This window comes from Peromyscus californicus, unplaced genomic scaffold (genome assembly GCF_007827085.1).
Source record: "Peromyscus californicus insignis strain IS unplaced genomic scaffold, ASM782708v3 Scaffold_8__1_contigs__length_139910024, whole genome shotgun sequence".
Taxonomy (NCBI): domain Eukaryota; kingdom Metazoa; phylum Chordata; class Mammalia; order Rodentia; family Cricetidae; genus Peromyscus; species Peromyscus californicus.
In genome coordinates, this window is record NW_026294606.1 from 1,787,063 (window position 1) to 1,813,882 (window position 26,820).

At 41.6% G+C, this 26,820-nt stretch overlaps 1 protein-coding gene across 6 annotated transcripts in view; it reads left to right on the plus strand.

The window, feature by feature from the left end:
- Fancc (FA complementation group C) overlaps positions 1-26,820 on the plus strand; it is a 157,504-nt gene that overhangs the window by 23,688 nt on the left and 106,996 nt on the right. For 3 of the 6 annotated variants that reach the window (XM_052729084.1, XM_052729085.1, XM_052729081.1), the window contains exon 2: positions 24,360-24,561. In XM_052729084.1, coding sequence (XP_052585044.1) covers positions 24,397-24,561 — 165 coding nt within the window. In that variant the 5' untranslated portion in view covers positions 24,360-24,396. Of the gene's footprint in view, positions 1-20,887; positions 21,157-24,359; positions 24,562-26,820 lie in introns of those variants that run through there. The other 3 variants (XM_052729082.1, XM_052729083.1, XM_052729086.1) reach the window with 3 other exon arrangements.

The window sequence follows — 26,820 nt, forward strand, 5'->3', positions numbered from 1 at the left end:
CCCCCAACCCCAACTTGGGTGAGTGTTCATATAACATAGTCACCATTTCTTTAAAATGGTAATTTAGCTTAACATAGTGTTTGTAACCCCCCCTCCCCCCGCCCCACAAAATAACTTGTGCTTGAACTCTATGGGTGTTTTGTCTGTGTGTATGCATGTGCACCATGGGCATGCCTAGTACTCACAGAGGCCAGAAGAGAGTGACAGATTCTCTGAAACTGGAGTTCTGAACAGTAGAAAGCTGCCACATGGGTGCTGGGAATGGAACCCAGGCACTCTGCAAGAGCAGCCAGTGTCCTAAACCACTGAGTCATCTCTCCAGCCTCTGACACACTTAGTTATAAAGAATGAGGTGACACCATTCTTTAAAAGATGCTCAGCTGTGCATATGTACCACAGCCCAGCGGTGCAGGTTAGAGGGACTGTGTTCTCTCTTTTCTGTGCAGGGCAGGGAGGGAATAGTTGTACCGATAAGCCAGAAGCAGGTGTCCAGTTCTGTACTATGCCATCAAGCCCCTGCACTGAGAAATGTGCATGGCATGTCTGAGGGTCTGGTGAATTTCCTTATCTGTATGTGAACAGTAATGACCTCTTCAAGCTCCTCAACTTTGTTACATCTCTCTTGGTTCCTAGTGCTATCTCTGTGTTAGGTCGTTGTAACATTGTCATATTATTGTTTAATTTTTTTTTTTGCATTTCTTTTACTTCATCAGATTAGAATTTTCTAGTTGGCTGTAGTTTTTATATATGTGTGCCTATGTGTATATGTGTGTGTGTACATGTTTGTACATTCATGTGGAGGCTAGAGGTCAATCTCAGATGTCATTCCCCAGGTGTATCAACCATACCGGGCTGAGAACAGAAATAGTGTTGTGTGGTTACTATAGGAGATTTGGAAATTAGTAAGGAGCATGAAATAGCCATAGCAGGTTTGGATTGTATATGCATGTATTTATGTATAGAGAATAAAATTGGAGTCATGATGTGTGTATTATTTTATAACCATTAATTTAGACAAGCAGTTTTCCATTCTACTAAACTGTATTCCTCTAAAATGAGACCAGTGGCCCATGTTCTTTTACATGACTATATTATAAATTATTTATTGATCAATTGTAAGTATATACTAAACATTTCTTTATATCAGTAACTTTGTACATCTTTGGTTATTCCCTTTTATTAAATTCCCAAAAATGTATTGATTGTTACAGAATGTAAACATTTTAGAGCTTTTGCTATATTTTCCTAATTGCCCTCACAGAACTCATACTGGGTGGATACATTCCCACAAATCTGTATGAGTGACTGCTTAGTTAATTTTTAAAAAGCTTTGCTTATTTTATATGTATGTTTGTTTTCCTGAGTGCATCATGCACATGCAATGCCCATGTAGGTCAGAAGAAGTGTTGGATCCCTGAAGCTGAAGTTATAGGCAGTTATGAGTCACCATGTGGGTGTTGTTGTCTTGATTAGGGTTACCATTGCTATGATCAAACACTATGACCAAAAGCAAGTTGGAGAGGAAAGAGTTTATTTCACTTATAGTTCCATTTGGTAGATCGTTATCAAAAGCAGTGAAGGACAGGAACTCAAGCAGGGCAGGAACCTGGAGGTAGGAACTGATACTGAGGCCATGGAGGAGTGCCGCTTACTGGTTTGCTATACAAGGCTTGTTCAGCTTGCTTTTTTATAGAACCCAGGGCTGCTAGCTCAGAGGTGGCCTCACCCACAATGGGCTGGGCCCTCCCCCATCAATCACTAATTAAGAAAATGCCCTACAGGCTTGCCTATGGCCTGTTGTTAGGGAGTCACTTTCTCAGTTAAAGCTCCTTCCTCTCTGATGACTCTAGCTTGTGTCAAGTTGACATAAAACCACCCAGCACAACTGACCCCTTATCATCTTGACACTCAAACACATCGCTTTTCAATTAGAACCTTTCGTTTTTCATCTATCTCCAAGATAGCATGTTAATATTAATAGCATAATATAAAACATAAATAACTTTAAAAGTCCCAGTCTTCACAAATTAAAACACATTTAAAATTCAGTCTCTTTAAAAACCCAAAATCTATTTTAAAACGTTCAGTGTTCTCAACTGTGGGCTCCTGTAAAACTGAAAATGAAATACTTTCTAACTTCAAGAGAGAAGAATTAAACGCCAACAGTATAAATAACTCATAATGTCCAGTGTCTGGGATTAATTCACAATCTTCTAGGTTTCTCCAGAGGGCTTGGGCCACTTCTCTGGCTCTACCCGCTGCAGCACACACAACTTGTCTTCCAGGCTTTGGCAGGCCCCACTCTCCACAGCTGTTGCTGTCTTTAGTGGTGGTCCCATGGTACTGGCATCTCCAAAATGCTGGGGTCTTTGCTGCTACTGAGGCTTCACCTTCTTCAGTGGCCTGTCTTCTCACGGTGTCAAGCCTCGGCTGCTCTCCATGACCCCTTTATGCCTTCAAAACCAGTACCAATTAGGTGACTCTTAAACATTACCAAGTTCGGCTACCAGTGGGAGGTACAACCTTGGCCACCTCTGAAGCACAGTTTCTGTGTGCTGACTCTGAGGAAATACTTCCCAGAAGATGTCTTCAGTGATCTCTTCTCAGTTACTGATCTCTTCTCAGTTACCACTAATTTCTAAGCTTCAACTGACCAGCATCAATTGTCACAGCAAAGCAAAGGTTTCACTTCAGTAGTGGTCTCTTGTTAATCACAGCTGATTCTTTAGCCCCAGCTGGCCAGAACCACAGATTCTCAACTCAAAATAGCAAACGGCCCTGATAGTCTTTGAGTGACTTTTAAAGTCTCTCTGGAACTTCACAAGTCAGGCCTCCATTGTCTGCATTGCTCTCGATATTCTCATCTTCAAAGCTCCCACAGAACAGCTCACTTAGCTTTGAACACTCACTGGCTTTCTAGCCTAAAGTTCCTAAGTCCTTCCGTAAATCCTCCAAAACCCAAAATGGTCACGTCTGTCACAGCAATACCCCATGGTCCTGGTACCAATTTATCTTAATTAGGGTTACTATTGTTATGATGAAACACCATAACCAAAAACAAGCTGGGGAGGAGAGGGTTGATTTGGCATCATTCAGCTGACTCAGCTGTGCCCTTAGTCTCCGGGACGACTTTTGTGCCCCCTGGAAAATATGAATAGGGATCTAGCAGTCTTTCCTGAGATGGCTGCCACTGTGGTGAGGGAAGCAGAAACATCTTCTTGTGGTGATTACAGGGGAGGAGTGAGAAGGATGCTGTTTTTTCTCAGGCAGTTTTGGCAAGCACTGGCTCTAGTTTTAAAAGCAAGAGAAAGCAGCTGGTTGGAATGACGTGGAGTCTGTCCCTTGTCAGCCAGTTTCAGCTGCAGACTGACCTGTCCCTTGCAGCTCGTCAGCAGGCGGTGCTCCCTGGGCCACAGCACACCTCATCTCCAGGAAGCTGGCTGAGGCCTGGATCATGTTGATCCTCAGGTAGCTGCCCTAGGTGGCTGCCTGGCAGACTGTCTGGCACAGCACCACAGGGCTGGCTCAGGTGAAAAGGCATTGCTTTTGGAAATGTCAGTTCAGACGTCCCCTTCCTAACTTGCCTGAATTCTGGCCCTGTCTACAGTTCTGTTGCCTGGTTTTGCTTATTGAGCACAGAGGCACAAAACTCTTCCTGCTGGAGAGTTTGCATTTTTATGTTTCTGTTCTGTATCTATTTTGAGAAGTGTTTGTATATATTTTTAGCTTCCCTGAATCTTTTTGATTCTTTCCTTTGATGCTTCCTCTCTGGTTGCTGCTGTGTTTGGAGTAGAGAGTCCATCAAAGAGGATTTCTTGTGCCATCTTAACAGGAAGTCATGGGCTGAGAGTGTAAAGGAAACAAAGTTAGGCACTCGGTTTTATACAGATCTAAAACATAACCACAAGAAAGCTTTTCTGTACGAGTTCAGTGACCCTCAGCACAGTTATGTAAACTCCTTCTGAGGTTTGCGGGCCCTAGACATAAGGGAGACTTAAGTAGGTGGGTTTATTAGGATGCTCGAGTTGTCTAGAAAGATAGTACTTACTCTTTACCCTTTTGAAGACAAATTAAAAACAAACAAACAAACAAAAACCATGTTTTCAGACCCGATTTGCTGTCCTGACCAGGTGCTGTCTTGAACTCTCACTGCCTGTGGCTGCTTTGTTGGCGCCAAGTGGCCCTGCTTGAAGTGCAGGAAGACATCACCAAAGAGCTGAGGTCAGAGTGTTTACAGTGTCTGACCTCAAGTGCCTGGCCAGTCAGCCATCCCCACCGTACGGCAGTGCCTCTAGAGTCATGGTCAAGTCCACATAGCTGGTCAAAATGAGCGTCAGTGACTGCATCATCACCCACGTCACATCACCTATGTCAGTTGAAATTTACTCATACATGAGCTGTTTGGACTTTGTTCTTGTGTTACATTGGTAAAAATAGTACTTGTTAAATTTCTACAGTTTTTTAGTTTGTAATTTTTCAAAGGTTACAAGCATAGGGTTTTTACTAGTTTATGTTTGTGGTACTTAACTAACAGAATAAAAAATAACTTGGACCTGTCCTTGGGGCTCTCAGCCATTCTTCAAGTGTGAGAAGCCCAGATTAAATTTTAGCTTAATTCTCCCTGGATTGGTGAGGTGGCCAGTGCCTAAAGGTGCTTGTTGCCAGGCTTGATGTCCTGGGTTCTGTTTCTGAAAGCCACATTGGGGAAGGTTTCGTAAGAGCAGGGAACACTTTGTCATTGGAAGTGCTTTTGTGTTCCTATTGTAAATTAAGCTTCCTGTAATGTGTGGATGCCTTTTCTTGTTTTGTTGTTGAGTGGTAAACTCCTATAGGAAGCAAAGATGGAAAGAAGCAGAAATAACCCCCGTCACATCACCAGTGACAAAGGCAAGAAGACAGTTTCTTTCTTTCTTTCTTTTTTTTTTGGACAGGGTGTTGTTGGTTTTTTTTTTTTTTTGGCCTGTTTTTGGAGGGCCCCCACTCAGCTCCCAAATAAATCACACACGGAGGCTTATTCTTACTTATGAATGCCCAGCATTAGCTTGGCTTAGTTTCTTGCCAACTTTCCTTAACTTATGGCATCTACCTTTTGCCTCTGGGCTTTTTCCATTCTCTTACTTCTGTAAATCTTATTCTGTTGATGGTTGTGTAGCTGGGTGGCTGGCCCCTGATGCCTTCCTCCTTCTCTGGCTCCTTCTCCTCAATTCTCTCTTCCCAGATTCTCTCTCTATTTATCCTCTCTGCCTGCCAGCCCTGCCCATCTCTCTCTCCTGCTTTGCTATTGGCCTTTCAGTTCTTTATTAGACCAGTCAGGTGTTTTAGACAGGCACAGTAACACAGGTTCACAGAGTTAAACAAATGCAACATAAACCAAAGTAACACACCTTAAAATAATATTCTACAACAACCGAGTTTCTCTGTGTAACAGCCCTGGCTATCTTGTAACTAGCTCTGTAGATCAGGCTAGCCTTGAACTCAGAGATCTACCTGCATCTGCCTCTGCCTTCTTAGTGCTGGGATTAAAGGTGTGCACCACCAAGCCTGGCCAGTTTCTAATAATTTAATTATGTTATAGCTAATATTGATTGTCAATATATCTGGGAAGAGGGAGCCTCTCTTAGCTTGGCCTCTGGGCTGTCTGTGGTACATTCTCTTGATTAATGATTGATATGGGAGGGACCAGCCCACTTTGGTAGTACCACCCCTAGGCAGGTAGTTCTGGGTTGTATAAGAAAACAAGCTGAGTGAACCATGAGGTGCAAACCAGTAAACAGCATTCTCCTGTGGTTCCTGCTTTGAACTCCTGCCTTGAGTTCCTGCCTTGTTTTCCCCTGATGATGGCTATAACCTGTAAACCAACTAAACTGTTTCTTCCCAAAGTTGATTTTGGTCAGTGTTTTATCATAGCAACTGAGAAGGAAACTATGATGCATTACTAATGTGTTCTTCTGCACATTTTTTTTTAATATACTTAACTGGAAGCCAGCAGCCTCGCTGTCAGAGAAGTAAAGACAAGCCAGTGTTTTCTGAGTAGCCTGCATCAGAGGTGAAACAGTACTGACACAGAAAAAGCCAGTTCCTCCTACTGTGGTACTTTCCCTCAAGCGTTGGTGTTTGGGAGGGAAATATACTTTCTTTTTTTGTGATTTTTTTTTTTTATGCATATGTGTCTGTGTGAGCTTGTTGGATTTCCTGGAACTGGACTTAACAGATAGTCATGAGCTGCTATGTGGGTACTAGGAATTGAATTGGGGTCCTCTGGAAGAGCAGCCAGTGCTCCTAACCACTGAGCTGTCTCTTTACCCCAGTTTATTTTATAAAGATTTCCTGAGTAGATGGATATGCAGTTATGATGTTAAGATAATGCAGCAAACAAAAGCAAAGTAATCAGTCTTACAGAAGTGATGCAAAGAAACCTTACTTTCTGCGTGTTAAGTATATTGTGAATGACTGTTAGCTAGAGAGGAGGAAGAATATTGTGTATCAGAGGTATAGTGGAATACATGTCTTAGTTTATATTGATTATGGGATGTGGTGGTGACAAGGTCATTGTGACAATGCTGACTACAGATGAGGTGTTGACTCTTGTTTAGTGTCCATGCACTGTGCTTTGTAGTATTCTGTCTGGCTTGTTAGGTGCTGATTTCATAACAGGAGAGTTTGATCGCCTCATTGTTACAGGAAATGGGGGAAAGTAGTGTGGGCTGTAGCTGAAGTTTTCTCCAGTCCTGCCTGGCCCACAGTCAGGACAAATCTCTCTCACCCATCAGCCCCACAGCTGCTCAGACCCAACCGAGTAAACACACAGAGACTTATATTGCTTACAAACTGTATGGCCACAGCAGGCTTCTTGCTATCTAGTTCTTATATCTTAAATTAACCCATTTCTATTAATCTATAAGTTGCCACATGGCTTGTGGCTTACCGGTATCTTTACATGTTGCTTGTCGTGGCAGCAGCTGGCAGCATCTCTCTTAGCCTTCCTGTTCCCAGAATTCTCTTCTCTGCTTGTCCCACCTATACTTCCTGCCTGGCTACTGGCCAATCAGCATTTTATTTATACAGAGTGATATCCACAGCAGTGGGCTTTTTTTTTTTTTTTTTTTTTTTTTTCCCAATCAGAGTACCACTCAGGTTATGACCCTTATTTGGCCTGTATAGACTTACCTATGATATTTCTGGTTTGTAAAAGTTTCAGATCAAAAAGGAAAGCAATTTTATGTTTTTTTGGCCCTCAGACAAGCACCATATACAGCTGCTTTTGATACTGTGTCATATATAATTAGCTGTGTTTTAAATATTGACAATCTGAGAGCTACAAAGGCCTATACCAACATAAAGCAAATTAAATTTTGTATATCTTTTCTTGCAACAGCTGTGGTGGGCTTGTTAGTTTCTGCACATTTGTTTAATATATTTGTAAGTTCCTACTGTATGCCCAGTGCTGTGTGTGTTCATGCATGGTTTCCAAAAATATATTTAAAAAAACCAGGTGCTTTGGAGAGGTTTCAGCTAAAATATGTTTGTATTGAATAGAAAACTTGATGAGAACTAGTTTATGCAGAAGGAGGGGTGCCATGGTCGCAGTGACCTTTGTATCTTCAGTTCTGCTGCAGAGGTGCAGGCCAGTCTTTTCAGGTTTCCTTACTCTTGTCTTAAGGCGACTTCTATTATTGTAGGTGTTATATGAAGACTACAGTGTCTAAAATGAAAAAAAAAAACTTTCAAAATTGAAAACTTTCTTTAAAACCCTTAGTCTGAAGCTCAGTTTCTATGGCTTGGAGTGTGTGACACACCTATTCCTATGGCTAACAGGAAGAAGGATGGAAGAGCCACAAGTGTCCATACCAGCCCTTTTCACAGTGTGGCCCACGCGTCCCTGACGTTCAGGAGTTCTTAAGCCAGACTGAACTAACAGTTATAAGCACTCTGCCCTGTCCCTTGAGTTCCCTCCTCCCTGCTTTGCAGTGCAGCTGTCAACAGCTGCAGGCTGGTACCTGGTGGGATGTGGACTTGTGTGTTCTTGCGCTTTTCTTGGTTTTAATTTCTGTTATGTTAAATATTCCAAAATATAACCCATTGTGGTGGTTTGAAAGAAAATGGCCCTCAAAGGGAGTGGCACTATTAGGAGGTGTGGCTTTGTTGGAGTAGGTGTGGCCTTGTTGGAGGAAATGTGTTACTATGGAGTGAGCTTTGAGGTCTCATATATGCTCAAGCCATGTCCAGTATCTCAGTTCACTTCCTTGGTTGCAAGATGTAGAACTCTCAGCTCCTTCTCTAGCACCATGTCTGCCTGCATGCCACCATGTCTGCCATGATGATAGTGGACTGAACCTCTGAACTGTAAGCCACTCAATTAAATGTTTTCCTTTATAAGAGTTGCTATGGAGCTGGAACAGGGATGGAGTGGGAGAACAGTGAAAGAGACACCATGATAGAGGGATACACCATGGGGATAGGGAGAAAATGGGTGCTAAGGAAGTTCCCAGGAATTCACAAGGATGACCCCAGCTTAGACTACTAGCAATAGTGGGGAGAGTACCTGAACTGGCCTACCCCAGTAATCTGATTGGTGAATACCCTAACTGTCATCATAGAGCCTTCATCCAGTAACTGATGGAAGCAGATGCAGAGATCCACAGCCAGTACCAGGCAGAGCTCCAGGAATCCAGTCAAAGAGAGAGAAGAGGGATTCTATGAACAAGGGGCATTAAGATCATGATGGGGAAACCTACAGAGACAACCAAACCAAATTAGTGGGAACTCATGAATTTTAGACCAACAGCTATGGAGCCTCTGTGGGACTGGACTAGGCCTTCTGCACAGTTGTGTAGTTTGATCTGCTTAAGGGGCCCCCCCTGGCAATAGGATCAGGATCCATCCCTTGTACATGAGCTGGCTTTTTGGAGTCCACTACCTATGGTGGGACACCTTGCATGCAGGGGGAGGGGTTTGGACCTGTCTCTACTGAATGTACCAGGCTCTGCTGACTCCCCATGGGAGGCTTTACCTTCTGGTAGGAGGGAATGGGGGGTAGGTTGGGGGAGCAGGCTGGGGGGCGGGAGGAGGGAAGAGAGGGGGATCTGTGATTGGTATGTAAAATGAATAAAAAATTCCTTAAAAAAAAGAGGCAAAAAAAAAAAAAAAAGAATTTCCATGGTCATGGTGTTTCTCTTCATAGCAATTGAAACCCTAATGAAGACACTCATATAAGCCAAAGTTATTTGTGGTCTCTAGAAAAGCTTAGGAGTATAAAAGGGATCCTGAGAACGAAACATTGAAAATCTCTATTAATGCATATTCTCTCCTGGTCTTTGGGAGAGCTAACCTCCCCTAAGACACGTGGCAGTGATATTCTAGGATAAATGGATTCCTTCATCAGAAAGAAAGTGTTGGCCTAAGGGTACTGGATAGGCAGCTATCAAATGTGGCACTGTGCTGAGGGGCCCAGTCCCTGCCACTGCTTGCTGGCGCTCTATCTGTGGCCACTCCAGGTTTGCACTTCTCTTGTATGCAAGTTTGGTAAAACATAAACAGCATATAATTTAGTCAATTTTTGTGTAAATCTATTGGTGAAATTATTAAGGCCACTCCATGTAGTTAAAAGGAGATTTATTTAATGGCATAACTTACAAATTAAGGGATAGGTAGGTCGTGGGGTCTGGGGAAGGTGTATCCGCAGTCCAGCAGTGTTCTCTGGAGCTCTGCTTGGCCCACCTCCACCGTCCAGGGTCCTGGAACAGAGAGAGCACTGGCTCATCCAGATCTCGGGTCTCCAGGCGCCTCCCTTGGCCCCGCCTTGTAGGTGTGACAGTTGCCGAAGTCTCAATGGGGGTTGGAACTTCCAGATCAAAGCTGGAATGCCTGCCTACTACATCTCCCCCTTTTTGTCTAAATAAGAAAGTTCTAACCTAATACAAGACTATTTACAAAGGAATGGTTATCAAATATTGTCCAGGAATAATGAGGGATAATGACCTAGATAAGATGGAACTACAACCAATGCAAACAATATCAAGCAAGAAACACATACTAAAATCCAGAGAAGTATAGAGCATAGGTAAATGGCATGTTACAAAGATCATTCCAAAAGGTGTCCTATCCTAAAGAACCTGAATCTAATACTTAATATGTTCTATCTACTAAGTTGTAACTATATCTGCTAGTCTTCAATCCCATCAAAGACCTGAGAAGGAATATAATGGTACCTGAGAAATGGTAGATGGATGCAAGCAACTTTGGGGAATCTTGCAAGAGTAGACCGAGACAGCTGGCAGCCTGGACAGTCACCTAATGTTTCTCAGCATTGTTGTGCATACAAATTGGCTACAGGCCTAAAGTATCTGACAGGCCATTTTCAGAAATAGGAATTCTGAAAGACCATCTTACCCTGTCTTGGCAGAGTACAGTGGTCGCTTTCCTTGTGTCCCGCTTGTCCAGAAAGGACAGCATTGCATTTGTACTGTCAGCCGTCGAGGCAAGGGCAGTTCTTTGCCCAGTAGGCCATTTTATGCCAAGAAGACAAACTTCCAAATGGAAATGTCTTAGAAGTCCAACATTCTCTCGGGATCAAATTGGTGCAGCCAGGAGCAATTGTGTCTCACGTCAACAGAATTCTAAGTTATTTAAATGCCATGTTCTCTAGGTCTATGAAGTGTTTGAAGATTACCTGTTCATCTGACCTATGTATCTGTAAATCTGGATAACCTAACTAACGTAACTATAGAGATGACAAGCATAGGTGATTATAAATCTATAAGTCTTATCTACCGAAATAACCTAAGGACTAAGGCTTCACGTAAACAAGGTAAACAGTCTATAAGCAAATGTATGGTATGAACGATGACTTCAAAATTGTGACAATACACAAGATATTTATAACAGAGGTAGGAATATATAGTGCGATATGCAATATGACAATAATCTTAAATATATATCAATATACCGAATATCCTAAACAGAAGTAGAACATACATAAAGTATGACAGATATAAATTTACATTTGTATCAATATACAAATATTTCAAATAAGAGTAGAAATATATGTACATTATTAACAAATATAGTTCTGTATTTGTATCAATATACAAATTATCTTAAACAGGAATATAAAAATAGTTTGCATTTGTATCAACATATAAGAATCCATAACAGTGCAAAGTACAGTGCAAATTATTTAAGGCTACTATTTTACTAAATTTGTTTACTAGTATATACAATAATCTACCATAATATCTTATACATATTCATTCCATTTCTTCTTTTCCCTTTTCTCTCTCTCTTTTTTTTTTTTTTAGAATACTGAGTCTAATATTTTCTTCTACCCCCAACCCTATAACCATCATCCATAACCCTGAGAATTATGAAACCTAAGGGAAAAGGGGCGTCGTTTTCTTAGAATTACTTCCTGCTGTTTAGGGGGTGATGTTATCTCTGTTGGGTACTGTGAGAAAGCTCAGATAGTTAAATCTCAGTTAGACTAACTGTAGGTTCTGCAGCAAGTCTTAGAGTAATGGGTAAGATTGTCTGAAATTCTGGCAAGAAGTGTAGTATGATGATGATTACCATGGCATCATTCTGGATTGGGTAGAGTTGCTGTTGTTGGGGCCCCATCTTCCTTCTGGAGACTTCCGAGATTGCTATTGGAAAAACTTATTTGTTATCAAAATGGAAGGTTTGGATTTAAAGAGGACATAGCATGTAAGAAAGGATTCTGAGAAATCAAGAGTAAGCATGGAGAGAATTAGAATCTAGAAGACAATGGTCCCTTTTTATTGGTTTCCTTCTGTCCCACACCAGAGGACTCTTCTGATATGGGACTGAAGAATCTCTCAAACTTTTCTTTTAGCAATATGCTTGGGTTTAGAGAAGGAGTGAGCCAGTTCCATCTCCAAAGCCAGCTTGGCTTATAATTGAATTGGAACCACAACTTTTCTAGATTGATAGAGAGATAGATGTTAGACAGTGAGATTTTACCGTGTGTAGATTGGTACCAATAGATTCTTTCTTTCTGCTGTAAACATCCGGATATCCAAGGCCTTATGATTTTTGGAAGATGGGTATTTTCATTATCCTGGAAAGACAAAAACAGAACCCTACCCCAACCTTTGATTGTTAAATTTTTCATCTGATGGCATTAATTACATTCATAGTGTTGTATCACTGTCACACCATCCATCTTTAGAATTTTTCCAGTGACACAAACTGAGACTCCACACCCATTTAAGCAGGCACTTTTCACCAGTTCTTCTCTACATCATGAGATTATCTGTGAATTACCAGTCTAGATAATAGTCTTGTTTAAGTGGGATCATAGATATTTGACCTTCACTGTCTTGCTGAACTTGCTTAGCTTAATGTTTTTAAAGCTTGTCTTGTATATTAGCATTTCATTCCTTTCTGCAGCTGGATAATATTCTTTCATATGTAAATAAAACATATACTGTATGTATCTGTTTCTTGATGGGCATCTGGGTTGCTTCCAACTTTGGCTATTGTGAGTGAAGCTGCTGTGAGCACTGGTGTGAAGATGCTTCTTTAAGACCTTGCTTTTCCTCTTGAAAATACACATAGCAGGGCTGCCAGATCATGTGGTAATTATGTGTTTAATGGGTTGAGGACTTTCCATATGGTTCCACAATAGCAATATAGTAAGTTCTCAGCAACAGTTTACAAAGAATCTTTGTCTATACTCTGACCAACATTTGTTAGTATTCTGAGTTTTGATAGCAGTCATCCTGACTGCTGTGGAATGGTATTTGGTCTTGGTTTTGTTTTTAATTTCCTTTGTGATTGACTGTTCATGTTGAATATCTTTACATTTGCTTACTGTGGGTTGTAAACTTTTTGACAAATGTCTGGTTAGATGCCTGTCTATTTTTCTATTGTTGAGTTTTAGACATTATTTTTATATTCTTTTACCAAATATGATTTACATGGTATGTTCATTTTGTGTGTTGGCCTTTTACATAAGATTTTATTTTACAAAACTGATTTTAAAAAATCAGTCTTTAAGTACTTGCTCTTCTGTCTCTGTCTCTGTCTCTCTCTTTATGTATGTGTATGTGTGTGTCCATTCTAGATATTCCCAACTGCAGTGGTTGGGAAGGCATAGTACTTAAGTGGTCATGATTACTTTGTAATAACCACCGTAGAATTCCTCCTGCTACTCAAGATGCTGCCCTGACTACACCTAAAGAATAGTGGTCAGGACTGAGTGACTTGAAATAGCCCTCTTAACATCTGTGAGCAATTACGGTCTCCAACAGAACTTGAAATTTCAGTTGAATGAGACTTGTAGACTTTGCAGAGTTTTAGGGTTTCCATTGACAGGGTAGCCATTTGAGACATAAAAATGTCTCTCAGCAGTGATTCTAATAGAGGACCTGGAAGGTCTTATGCTAAGTTATAGAACAATGATGGAAAAGTCACTAGATAGGGGAGAGGAGTAGTGTCCTGTATGTTAAACTAGAGGTTGGAGTTACTAGTTGTTGTTGGTTCTAATTTCCAGCCCAGTACTGTCCTGCCTAGGCTCGTGGGACTTTCTTCCTGAAGTCTGGCAGCCTTGGTGCTCGGGTATCATTGAGAACTAAAAGTTAAGCCCACTGAGATAAGAGATTCACTGGTTCAGCTTGGTCCTTTACAGGCTCTTGCCCTTCTGATTTGTGTGTTTGTTTGTTTTTAATTTTAAAGTTTTAAGTTATGTGTGTGTGTCGTGTGTCTGTGTGGCAGGGTGCATGTGAGTGGCGGTGACATTAGAGACCAGAAACGGGCAACATAGTTCCTGGAACTGAACTTACAGGTGGTTGTGCTGACTGACCTCAGGACCTCTGCAAGAGCAGCACATGCTCCTAACTGCTGAGTCATCTCTCCAGCCCTTGAATGTTTGTTTTAATTAATTTATTTTTATTTTTGTAACTACTACATAAAACATAAAAATTACATGTTGTTTGTTTGTTTTGCCAGCCTCTTACTCAGAAATGGCTCAGGTACTTCATTGCTTTTTACTGCATTCTTCCATTCAATGATCCATGCTTGGTGGACCCTGTGTTCCTTGTGAAGTATATTCTCCAGGAAGTTTCTGAACACATCTTTTCTCCTAAAGAGCAGAACTCACCAAAATGAGGAAGCTGCTGTCTCTAAGGTGTTCTTTCTGTCACACCTGCTACACTTTGACTCTGAGCTGTGCTATCCCACTATGAACCTTATGGGAAATGGAGTATCTTTGTACCCTGGAGATCTGAGTTTATGAGATGGAGGCAACTTAGACAAAGGTAAATCTGTGACTCTGAGTACTGCTCAGACCCAGGCCCTGTAGCTGATCTCCTTAATGACACTATCTCCCCTCTTCAGCCCTGCTTCTGAAGGACCCCACTGGTGCTTTGGAAAAGAAGGAACATGAGCAAGAGTGTGGGACCCCATCACTGCTTCTTTCTGGATGTCTGTTCATAGAACTTTCCCTTCTGCACAGACATTTCTAAAGGCTGACTTACTTTCTCCTGGATGTCCACAATGTGGGGATTGACTGCTTCTGTGTTTTAGTCTGTGTGTGTGTGCGTGCAGAGGGTGAAGTCACCATTGGTTTTGATTCCTTAGGGACTTGGTAAATGTGCTAAGAAGGAAATTACTGAATATAACCAGACGGTTCTCTCCTGCCCTGCCAGTTCCCGAATAGCCACTCAGAGGAAGCATTCTTACTCACTAAACTGTCTTTTTATCCCATGCCTTTGGTTTTAGGTAAGTAGTATTTTTTTTTTAATCCTTTCCTTATCCCCATATCTATGTAGTTTAAGTATATCTTTTGTAATAGCGTGTAGGTATTTTTTTTAAATTATAACTGATAATCTTTTTTCATCTAAATTTTTAATATATCAATTGACTGTATTTGCATATACTGTTAACTACTAATACATTTGAGTTTCGGTCTGCCATCTTATCAAGGGCTCATTTATTTTCTGTGTGGTGTTGGGGTCTGAGAACAGGCATCATGCTAAGCAGGCAGCCTACAGTTGAGCAGCCCTGCTCTGAAGCCGTGTTGTTTACTCAGGTTGCTTGTTGTACATTCCTTTCTCCTTCCTATCTTACTCTTTGGGGAGGTGATTATTTTTTTAATTATAAACTTTTTGCTTTGATAATTTGGAAATTATAACACCAGTTTTTGATATATTTGTGGATATCCTAGAAATTATAATTTGCATTCTTGAGTTACCAAAACCCTAGGCCACCCTTTTCTTCCCTTCTTCTGGAACAGTGTAAAAACCTTGGAATTTCTGCCTGTCAGGTCTGTAAACTAGTGTGCATATGTGTTTTAATATCTGCATATACTTAAAGCCCAAATACTTACTATGTTTTTCTTTTGTGAGTATTAATTTTATTTTCCATGTTACTTGGCTTTCACTGGGAGCTGTTCTCCATCTTCCTGAGGGGCACCCTTAACCCTAGGGTGGCTGGTGGCATACTTTTTGCTCCAGTGCGAGAAGCTTTTAACTGTCCTTTGTGTTCCAGGAGGGGGGCAGCTGCTGTGGAGTCCTAGTTCGTCCTCATCCTCATCCTTTGCATTGAGGGTGAATTTTCTGGTCTGTGTCTTCACATTCTTACCCTGTCCATTATTGTGCACTCTCCCACTGCTGGGATTTTCCCTGTGAGTCTGCATGACTTTTTCAGATTTACCTTCCGTGCTCCCTAATTCTCTTTTTGCCTTTGTTTGACCATCCACAAAATTCTCAATTTTTGCTTATGTTTTTTTTTTTTTAGCTCTATCCTTTCTTTCTCTCATCTCTCTCTCTTTCTTTTAGCACTGTTTATGGTGTTACTAGTGGATCTCTGTGGTTCTGTAGTTGTTGTCTGGTCACTGCACTCTCCTTGGGTCCTTTGGTTCTTGTCTATTATTTTTTGGTTTTTATTCATGTATTAGTTTTTTGTGTGTTTTAATTGGTTTCACTTACATCTTCTTTCTGCATTTGGAAAATTATTTATAGAAATACTGAAAAACCTAGGGTGATATTTTTTGTTGCTTTGTTGCAACTTCCAGGTACCCACAGTACTGAAATCTGGATGCAGTGGGACAGAGAGGTGAGTGGGATCGAGATGCATGATGTAAAATCTGCAAAGTATCAATAAAAGTAGAAGAAAAAAATAAAAAGAAAATAATTCAATTTTATTGCCTTTAAAAAATAATTTTTGGAAAAAACAACAACAACAAAAAAAACAGGTATAGAAATGTGGTCTAAAAACAAGCACATGGCCAGGCAATGGTGGTACATGCCTTTAATCCCAGCACTCAGGAGGCAAAGGCAGGTGGATCTCCAGCCTGGTCTATAGAGTGAGTTCCAGGACAGCCAGGGCTACACAGAGAAACCCTGTCTCCAGAACAAAGAATACAAAACCTGGCACATAGAATTGCAAAAGCCTAGGTGAGTTATCTGCAGCCCTGACAAGCTTGCTATACTTGGAAGGAGGCCAGACCTGCCACACACTCAGGAGATTGAAGAATCTCATCGTGGAAATGGTGGTGTGTCCTGCTGAGTGACACCATTAACCCTCTAGTCCTTTCATCTTCACTTGTAAGTGTTCACTGCCATGAGTCATGGGTCTAGTTGGAGGCGTCTGGCCTCTGCTACACTATTGATAATGGGCTTTCACTGGAGCTCTTCTTGGATATCCTGTTGTCCTGTGTTGTGGGGATTCTGCAGTTTTGGATCTGTAGGTTTGTCCCCTTCACATGCTCCAACAGTTCATAGATGAGGTAGATGTTGGGATGGGCCAACTCATAGCCCTGCTCCTGTATCTGTTTTTATCTTTATTGTGGCCTTATGTAATCACATTCATCAAGAACTGATCTTTGTATATCTTGCCATTATCATAACTGAAATTGGATCTAACTTTAATTTTTATTCTTTATTATACTTTGGTTTATTGTACCTGTCCTAGTTAGTCAAGAGGACTTTTAAAGAAGATATGTTTTTTTTTTTTAAAGATTTATTTATTTATTATGTATACAGAAGAAGGTGCCAGCTCTCATTACAGATGGTTGTAAGCCACCATGTGGTTGCTGGGAATTGAACTCAGGACCTCTGGAAGAGCAGTGAGTGCTCTTAACCTCTGAGCCATCTCTCCAGCCCCAAGAAGATATGTTTTAATTATGTGTGTATGTGTTCATTTGTGCATGTGTGAATGCAGGTGTTAGTGAGGTCCAGAAGAGGGCATCATGTCCCTTTTGAGATGGATTTTTCAGTGGTTGTGACGTCTGACTTGGGTGCTGGGAACTAAACTCTGATACTGTGGAAGAGCGGTACATGCTTTTGACCACCAAGCCATCTCTTCAGTCCCAAACCCATTGCTTTCAATATGCAAAGTCTAAAAAATACTTTAAACTAATATAAATGCAGCTCTCCCTTTCCAAAGCTGCTAATTCACAGTGATAACCTATTAGTACATCTAGGCTTAAGTCTAGGATTTCTGGATATTGCCAAATCCTTTTCTCATCAATTCCTGGAGCTCATGGTGGAAGGAGAGAGCCAACAGTCTCATATATAGTTACCTCTACATATACATGCCCTGTGTAACTTTATATGCACACACACACACACATACACACACACACACACACACACACACACACTCACACACACACACACACACACACACACACACACACACACACACACACACGCCGCTGCCGCCGCCGCCGCCGCCGCCGCCGCCACCACCACCACCACCACCAATAATAATAATAATAAACAAACAAACAAACTTCAAAGAAACAAATAAGGTAGAGGATTCCCGAGGAAAAACAGTGAGGATATCCTCTGGCCTCCACCCACATGCTTACCTGACACGTGCACCCATAAACACATTGTAAACACACTTCACATTGTATACTGAAGTACTAGTAAGGATTTAAGACCCCCACCTCCAGCTGTTAAAGTCTCTAGCACAGGGTGTACTATACCAACTTGCCTGGGCGAATGTTTTCCCATCCATGGTAAAAGTGTCCAGGCTCTATCTCTCAAACTGGCAGCAGAACTTGGTGGCAGTTGCCAGGTATACTGTTTTGCTGTTTCAAGGCATGCAAAATGCAAGAGTTATGATGTCACTACAGCTTGTGATAAGTTTTCAGAAAGCTACTGAAGTTAGGCAGTGTGTAGCAGGGTTGGATTCCCTGGTGGAGCACCTGAGTGGGCTATGTGTAGAGCTATGAAGTGAAGCCTCAGTTGCACTGGAGACTCCAAGGTGTTAGATATACCATGAATGTGGCATGTCTGCCTGTTGTGTGAGAGATCTTCGTGGACAGATGTAACATATATGTCCACTTACTCAGAAAGGGACTTGGATGGATCAGAGTCTGATTGGACCAAAGTCCAGCTTGGTAAACCATTGAGTTTTTGTTGGGTTTATTAAAAGGAGTATGGGTGTGGACCACTTACGGGAACATGAGTTAATGCATCATCATCACTGAAGAGCCCACCTGAACATGGGTGATGTTTCATGAGACTGCATCCCTGGAGCTTTCTGCACAGACTTGCAGGCAGCTCTGCAGATAGGAAACACGCCTCTCCACAACTGTACTGGCCAGTTTCCTTCCTCAGCAGCTGGATACTGTTTCTTTAAAGCTGGGGAAAGGCCTGCCAGAGTCTTGCAAGTTTCAGCTTTCCTAGATATGTGACCTTCTCAGTCTCATAAACTATTCCCTCCCTCTTGGAGGGAAAGTTTCAGTTGAGAGCAAAGTGTCACACAATACTGTGGATGAAAACTGGAGGCATGTTGTGGAGCTATGTGTGCTATAGACAGTGGAACTACCTAACTCAGAATATATGCTGTTGCTGGGCACTCTAGATGCCAGCCGTGGAGCTCCAGAGTGTGGGTCTCTGTGCTTGATTTGAGTCTTCCTTGCTACACTACACCCTTCCCTCCACTTTGGAATAGGAATGCTTATCCTCTGCCATTAGGTAATATGAACATGTAACTTGGTGGCTCACAGTTTACTTTGAGTCTCAGAAAACTGGGTTTCTGAATCGCACCTCAGAAAACTGGGTTTCTGAATAGCACGGAACTGTAAGATGTGGATGTCTGAAGTGGACTGAACATACTTTGCATCATGAGAGCAGGGGCAGAATACTATGGTTTGAATGTTGAAATGTCCCTCACAGCTCGACAGTGTTTTGAACACTTGCCGTTTGGTGTCACTGCATTTGTAGGTTGTAGAACCCTTTGTATGCTGAGCCTGGAATGTGGATAAAGGGCTGTGGGAGTGGGAGTTGGTTATTTGTCACTCTGCTTTCAGCCTAAATGCTGTTTCCTGTTGGAGGAGAGATAACAGCCATGCTGGCCATCTTTGCTGCAGGGACCCTGCCACTGTAGCCGCCCTAGCTGCGTGTCCTCCTCTTCATGAGGGGCAGTATCCCTCTGAACCGTAACCAAATAAATTCTTCCTTAAGTTCTTTCTATCAGGTATTTGACCACAATAGTAAGTGAATATTTTTTTAATCTTGCCTTTCTAAAAAATCTTTTATCTTTTTTTTTTTTTTAACCTTGCTGCCACCTTATTCAAAAGGACTGTTTACATGATTCCTTTCACCTGGTGCACCCATGGTCTCACCAGTAGATCAAGCACAGCTGAACAAAGGACACGAGGCCCCTCAAGAGAACATCTCACAGCTTTATACAGAAGCAGCTTAGGCTTGACCTTGAGGTTCTCAGCACGAACCTCCCAAACTGCAAAGTAAAGAGAGTGAGGGTGGGAACCAGCACAGTGAACAGCAGACTAGCAGACCTAAGAGCTGCATGCTTGGGATACAAGAAGAAAGAAGAAATACTTACACAGTGATGACAGAATTTCTCAAATTAATGTCATGTCCCAGAGACCCAGAGAACAGTTGGCAGGATAAATACCTAACTATATCTAACTGTATTTTCAAACTACAAAGAAGAAAAAAAAAATCACAATTAGAGACTTCTGAAAGAAGACTTCTGAAAGAAGAAGGCGGTTATGTAAGAATTCTCCTCAAAACCATGCAAGCATGAAGAGAGTATATTAAAATGTTAGGTGTGAAAGAGAAGATTCTGTTTCATTTGGGTTGTGAAGTAGGATAGCTCCAAGAAGAGCCTTGACTGGCCATGGTGGCCTACACCTGTAATCTCAGGACTTAAAAGGTCGAGGCAGGAGGTTGTCCTGAGTCTGAGACCTGTGTGGGCTGCAGAGTGAGATTCTATCCCGAAAAGAAAAGATTGAAGAAAAGAGAACAGAAAAGAAAAAAAGAGAGGAAAAGAGAAGAGAAAAAAAGCTTTCAGATTTTTTCTGCATTTATATCCACCTAACTCAGGGTGAGGTTCCCAACAGAGTCTGAAGTGCCTAGCATGAGTCATAGTCCCACCCTTGACTGATGGCAGCCCTGAGACATCATAGGATAGAGAAGGCGGGGAGTGGGGTGGGGGGGGAGCGTGGGGGGGTAGGGGGGTGGGGGGGTGGGGAGGGATTGCTAAGTGGACAGTACTGCTGACGACTGTGCGGTGTTCTGTATGCTGTGAGGTTGGTGTTTCTCTGGAGGGGCATCTCTAACCTGTGCAACTTTCCATGTTGAAAGAAAAGTTCATTTTAATTTTTTTTGAAAATAAAAGTGTTTTTGCTCCTTGTTTCTGTAAAAATTTGTCTGATTTATCTTTTCAAATATTTAAACTGATCTACTCCCAGTGCCATATGAAATATACATAAAAATGATTATTTTGTCTTTTCCTGTCTTATCTAAGGTGTGATGGCTATTCTTGGTTGTCAATTTGACTACATTTCGAATTAACTGGAACCCAGGTTGCTGGATTCACCTGTGAGGGAGTTTTCTTAATTAAATCATTTGAAATGGAAAGATCAACTTTTGATCTATATTTTTTTGAGGTGGGAAGAGCCATCTTTAACCTGAACCATACCTTCTGCTGGCAGCCTATGTAAAGGCCGTGGAAGACGAAAGCTTGCTCTCCTTGCCTACTTGCTTTCACTCTCCCTGGCAAGTCCATTCCTTCATTGGCATTAGAGCCCACTGTTTTGGGATTCTGGTGTATACTGAAGACCATCTGAGACATCCAGCCTCTTGAACTGAACAACTACTGGATTCTTGGACTTTCCATTGGTAGACAGCCATTGTTGGACTAGTTGGACCACAGTCTGTAAGTCACTGTAATAAATCTCCTTCACACACACACACACACACACACACACACACACACGCACACGCACACGCACACACGCACACGAACACACACACACGCATTCTATAAGTTCTGTCCCTCTAGAGAACCCTGATACATACATGCAGACGTTAGAGCTGATTCTGGGTTGAGATCTCACTGTTTTGGCTCTACCCTTTCCTAGCAATCTCTTCCTCTGGGGTTTTACATGATCTAACTTTGGGTAGTGATGTAATCTCTTTGTGCCCCTGTTAATACTTATCTCCAAAGAGTCACTTTGAGGACTCAGTTCACATGCATGAAGCAGTTCATACATGGCCTAGAGCATGGAGCATGTGTGTGTATGTTCACTTCACCCAGATAACTAAAAATTCTTTAATATTTTCATTTTTGGAGTTCTTGTCTTACATTTTAAAAACTAAATTATTTGGAGAAGCACTTTTGCTATGACATGGAGCTTAGAACTGTACTTTGAAAACTACCAGAGAATTATTGTTTGTTGATTTGCTATGTGTTGAGTGTTTGTCAGCCATGTTAAGTTCTGGGAAGGCAGAGAATGGGTATACCAGTAAAGGAATCTGTAACTCAGTGAATGAATGAATACAATCTGTAACTGAGTGAATGAATGAATGAATGAAATCTATAACTGAGTGAAGGAATGAATACTCAAGAGCACCTAACACTATCAAGCCATCAGGAAGCATGGAGGGCTTAGTTTCATTCCAGAGCATGTGTGGCCTGACCTGGCTGTGTGTCAGGGGAGCAGAAGAAAGGGGGGCCTGAGAGTGCAGTGCCTGGAGAGTTGGTTAGTTTTTTCTTTTCTTTTTTCCCCTCAGCTGCATTGGATTTCTTTCCAAAGAAGCTCTGAAAAAGGAGTGTTAAGTGAGTGTGTCTCGGATGGGATTTATACATACAAAAGTTGTCTTTTTTTAAAATTTATTTATAGAGAATGAATTGTAGAGGAGTGGATGAAACCTGAAGTCCATGAGGGAGATGGAAGGAAGTCATGAAGTTCCATATTATTTTGTAGATAGAGTTTTGTAGATGGTTTTGATGAGGACAATGAAAACCAAAAAATACCACAAAGTCACACTGCACAACAAACCTCATAAGAATTTTTTTGGGAAAGACACAGAGGGCAGGTGCATCTGCTCAGTTGAGAAGTGGCAGAGAACTGAGCAGGAGGAAGGCTTTATATATGATTTCTTGGGGAGCTTTCCAGGATGGCCTGGGATTGGTGGGATTTGTGTGACCTGATCTTAAGGCAAGCTCAAGTATTGGAGGGATTGTGTGGCCTGATCTTAAGGCAAGCTCAAGTATTGGTGGGATTGTGTGGCCTGATCTTGGGCTTTTTTTTCTTCCTCTGTAGGGCAGAGCTTAGCCGCCTGTATCTTGAGGGGTTGGAAACAGCCATTAGAGTAGTCTAGTAGCTGGCCATGGCCACTCCTACCTTGAGGGGCTTACACCAGGTCCATAATGCAGACCTCTGGCTTCTAAGTATCATTTGGCTAGTGTGCATGTGTCTCCTGTGTAATTAGTAAGCTTTCTGTTGGTTTCCATTTTGGTCGATTCCTCAAAACTGTAAATGCCACTTGAAAACTGCCATCTCTCCATCCACGTCTCTGTGATGCAGCTGACACCTTCAGTTTCTTTTGTTGTTCTGCTTAGGAGGAGGGCCATCTTTCTTTGAGGGTTGGCACCTAGTAGAAGCATTTTATATTACTCATTGATGCTGAGTTTGAACTCAGCCTTTACTATTGTGAGCAGTTCCTTGAGGTGAGACCTCTGCATGCTACCCTGTCCCAGGGAAGCACAGGGGTGTGAGAGGAACTGCCCTTCTCCACAGGGGCATTAGGCACTGCACTGGAGGGGCTCCTGTTGTCCACTGGCCTAGCTTCTCCCTTGAGGAGGCACAGGATACCTGTAGACTCCTGTTGTGTTTTCTTACATTTACTTCAGGGGCAGGAATTCAGGCTTAGGAGATTTATTTTTTGTCCTTTAATGAGTCAAACACCTAGTAAATATGTGTTATGTTTTATGAAAATATGACTTTTTGTGGATGAATTTTACATGTAAAGCAGTGCTTTTAAAATTTTATTTTTACCTTTTATTAACTATTTGTGTGCATGTGGTATATGTGCGGGGATTGCACATATGTGTGGGTGCACACACCCCTTTGTGTTCATATGGAGAGTGGGAGTGGTCATGCACACATGAACATTAACTTTTTTTTTTTTTTTTTTTTTTTTTTTTTTTTGGTTTTTCGAGACAGGGTTTCTCTGTGTAGCTTTGCGCCTCTCCTGGAACTCACTTGGTAGCCCAGGCTGGCCTGGAACTCACAGAGATCCGCCTGGCTCTGCCTCCCGAGTGCTGGGATTAAAGGCGTGCGCCACCACCGCCCGGCGAACATTAACTTTTTGAGACAGGATTTTTCACTGAACTTCTGCCCACCCACTGGGTAGGTTAGTTGGCCAGTGAGCTCTGAGGATCTGTCTGAGATATAGACATGTGCCAGGAGCTTTGTCCTGAGGCTGCACAGCTCACACTACCCACTGAGCAGCTCCAGGCTCCCTAGAGCAGTATTTAATTAAGCAGGTTGCTTAAAGTGATACATGAAGAATACAGTACTTTACCTTTTTTCCCCCCTGAGAGGTGAAGAGGAACTGGGAAGGAAATTCATTAGCTAGTAATGCATCGAATTCATTTACACCTAAATGAGAAGCCATACATGCATGTAAAGTATCATGATATCAGAAGCATTTTTCAGGCACAGACTGTTGGTTAACACTCATGAATGTTTCTGATTTCTCATCCCTAGAATGCACAAAGGAACTTCACACTTAAGACATTTAAAAATAGCTCTATCTTAAGGAGATGTAAACTATTATCAGCTGTGCTTTTTGTCTACAATTAGTATGTTACTGTGAAAGTGTACTGAGTTTTAGTAATGACATCACTCATGATAAAAGTTCGGATGTTAAAATCTGAGCTACAGCTGCATGACACATTAAATGACTCAGAGAGGACTCTAGCAGCATGAGCAGGCTGTTTAGTCTCTCATAATCTGCCTTCATCCTCAGTGGGTTGTGAATGTGCTGATAGAAGAGCCTGTCCTAAATGTTCCATCTGTTCCCTCCCTGAAGACCTGAAGCATGCTTACCATTTCCTGTGCTGCTTGGCAGGCTGCTGTGAAGGGATGTCACTGTTCTCTGCCTAGAGATGGCTCAGGATTCTGCAGACCTTGCTGCGGACTATCAGTTTTGGCTGCAGAAACTTTCTGCTTGGGAACAGGCCTCCTCTAAGGAAACCCAGCAGGACACCTGTCTTCACCTGTCCCAGTTCCAGGAGTTCCTGAAGCAGATATATGAAATCTTGAAAGAGATGGTAAGTACCCTGTGACATTAGGGACTCCCTAAGCAAGAATGGTACTTAGAGTTAGGGACTTGTGTGACTTGACTTAACTGAACTTAGACAAATTATTGACAGGTGCTGCAGACAAGAGCTGTTTTCATAGCTTCTGGTGTAAAATGGCATTATCTTTCTTCTTAGCTGTTTGAGACTGCCTGGCCAACAAAGTTATTTATATTAACTAATAATCTATTCATTCTTGCAGTGTTTGAGATTGAGCCCAGGGCCTTCCACATGTTAGGCAAGCCTTCTATCATAAAACTGTATCCTAAAATCAAGCAAATTGTTTTTTGATTACAGGGCTTGGATTCTTCCTGTAGGTAGTAAAAGTTTGTCTTCAAACTTTCTAGGGGTTATTAGGCTGTTCTCCCTCAGGTCTGCTTTCAAGTAGGTGCTCCTAAGAGATAGTAAGATCCTGTCGAGTATTGCTATCTTACTATTAAGATCTCTTTTAATAAATATTTTTAAGGGATCCTTTCAAATAAATTTTTGAGTATCTTATATAATTTTTGGTTTATATTTCTATTTATCTTCCTATTGACATAAATTACTTATGTTTACTGTATTAGATATTTTTGTTTGTTTGCTTGTTTTTTGAGACAGGGTTTCTCTATGTAGCCTTGGCTGTCCTGGTACTCCCTGTGTAGACCAGGCTGACCTTGAATTCACAGAGACCCACCTGCCTCTGCCTCCTGAGTGCTGGGTTTAAAGGTGTGCACCACCACCTCCCAACTGAGAGCCATGTTTTCATGTTATAAACATATTAATGTTTCATAAATTTTTTTCATATTTTATTTTTAAATTTGAAAATGAAAGTAATTGTTATTTAACACTTATACTTTCATGTAGTACTTTCTGTTCATCAAAGAAGTAAATGAGAAATTTCAAAACAAATTTCTATGGATTATTCTGTAGATAATGAGTTCATATGTCCTTAGAAATTAGAAGGATTAGCCATGTGGAACAAATGGTACTAATTTTAAAGCTGTTTTTCTCTTTAGTAAGATTTATGTAACTTGATCTTAACATGGACTCAGAAAGACCATGTTGAGGAACTTCCTGCTGCATCACGGGGCTCTTAGGGACACAAAGGTCCTTGTGCCCACAGATCACTAGAGAAACCAGGAAGGTTAAACATGCAGGAGCCTTTCCTCAGTGGAGGAGATAAAACACCTATTTTCCTGCCTAGAGATCTAGAAGTGGATAATGTTAATGAACTGTTGACCCTTTTGCTATCTGTGGCAGCAGACCTCACCCAACTTTTACTATAGAGGCAGAGCTCACCCAAATCCCCCAGAATGTTTTTTCTAGACTCTCCCTCCTTAGCTCTCAGTTAACAGAACCCATCCTTAGGGGTGATGTCACATGTACTTTATGACCTGCTGACCTCTATGCTATCATGTTCAGAGACCACTAGATTCTAGACCCTTTAGCTGTAGAACCCACCCTTGTGGTCACATGTACTTTGTAAAGGAGTTTCTAAGTAGTCACACCTTAAGCTTTATTGTGCACCTGGAACAGGAATGATTATTTCCTGGAAACTTTTCCCCAAATTGAACTGTTTTAAACATGCTGACATGAACGGCCTGGCATCAGACTCCCCAAATCTGATCTAGGTTGATGATATGCATCTGAAGTGAGTTTTCCTTCTCATTTCTTTGAGGTTCTCTTCCCACCTGGACACCTACAGAGTCCCCTTCAGGGGGGTGTTTTGGCTTCCCTGCACATGAGCTTGTATGGTCTTGCTTTTGAACAGTATGGAACATAGAAAAGTGGGGATGGTTTTGTCATCTCAGAGGTTGGGCTGTTGCTGTTGAAGTATGATGTCATTCAGCATGTAACAGTCATGGCTGTAACACACAAAGACGTGAGCGTTAGTGCCTCAGCCACTGTCCTTCCTTTACAAGTTACATAATCTGTTAAACCTTTGAAAAGCTGGGTGAGGGGTCTTTTTTATACTAAATAAAATTTATAGTTCAAGAGGTAGGGTTACATGGTTATTAATCACCAGTGCTGCTCTTCTTCATTATATTGTGTTTAAATGAAATAGTCTTTCCTATGTTGGGCAATCCCAACACTTGGGAGGCAGAGGCAGGCAGAGTTTGAGGCCAAATGTGAGTTCCAGGACAGCTAGGGCTTTGTAGGAGACCCTGTCTCCACCACCACCACCAACAAAGAAATAGTCTCTTCTGATTATTAAATTTGAGTAAAATACAATAAATTTTCTGAAAAAGT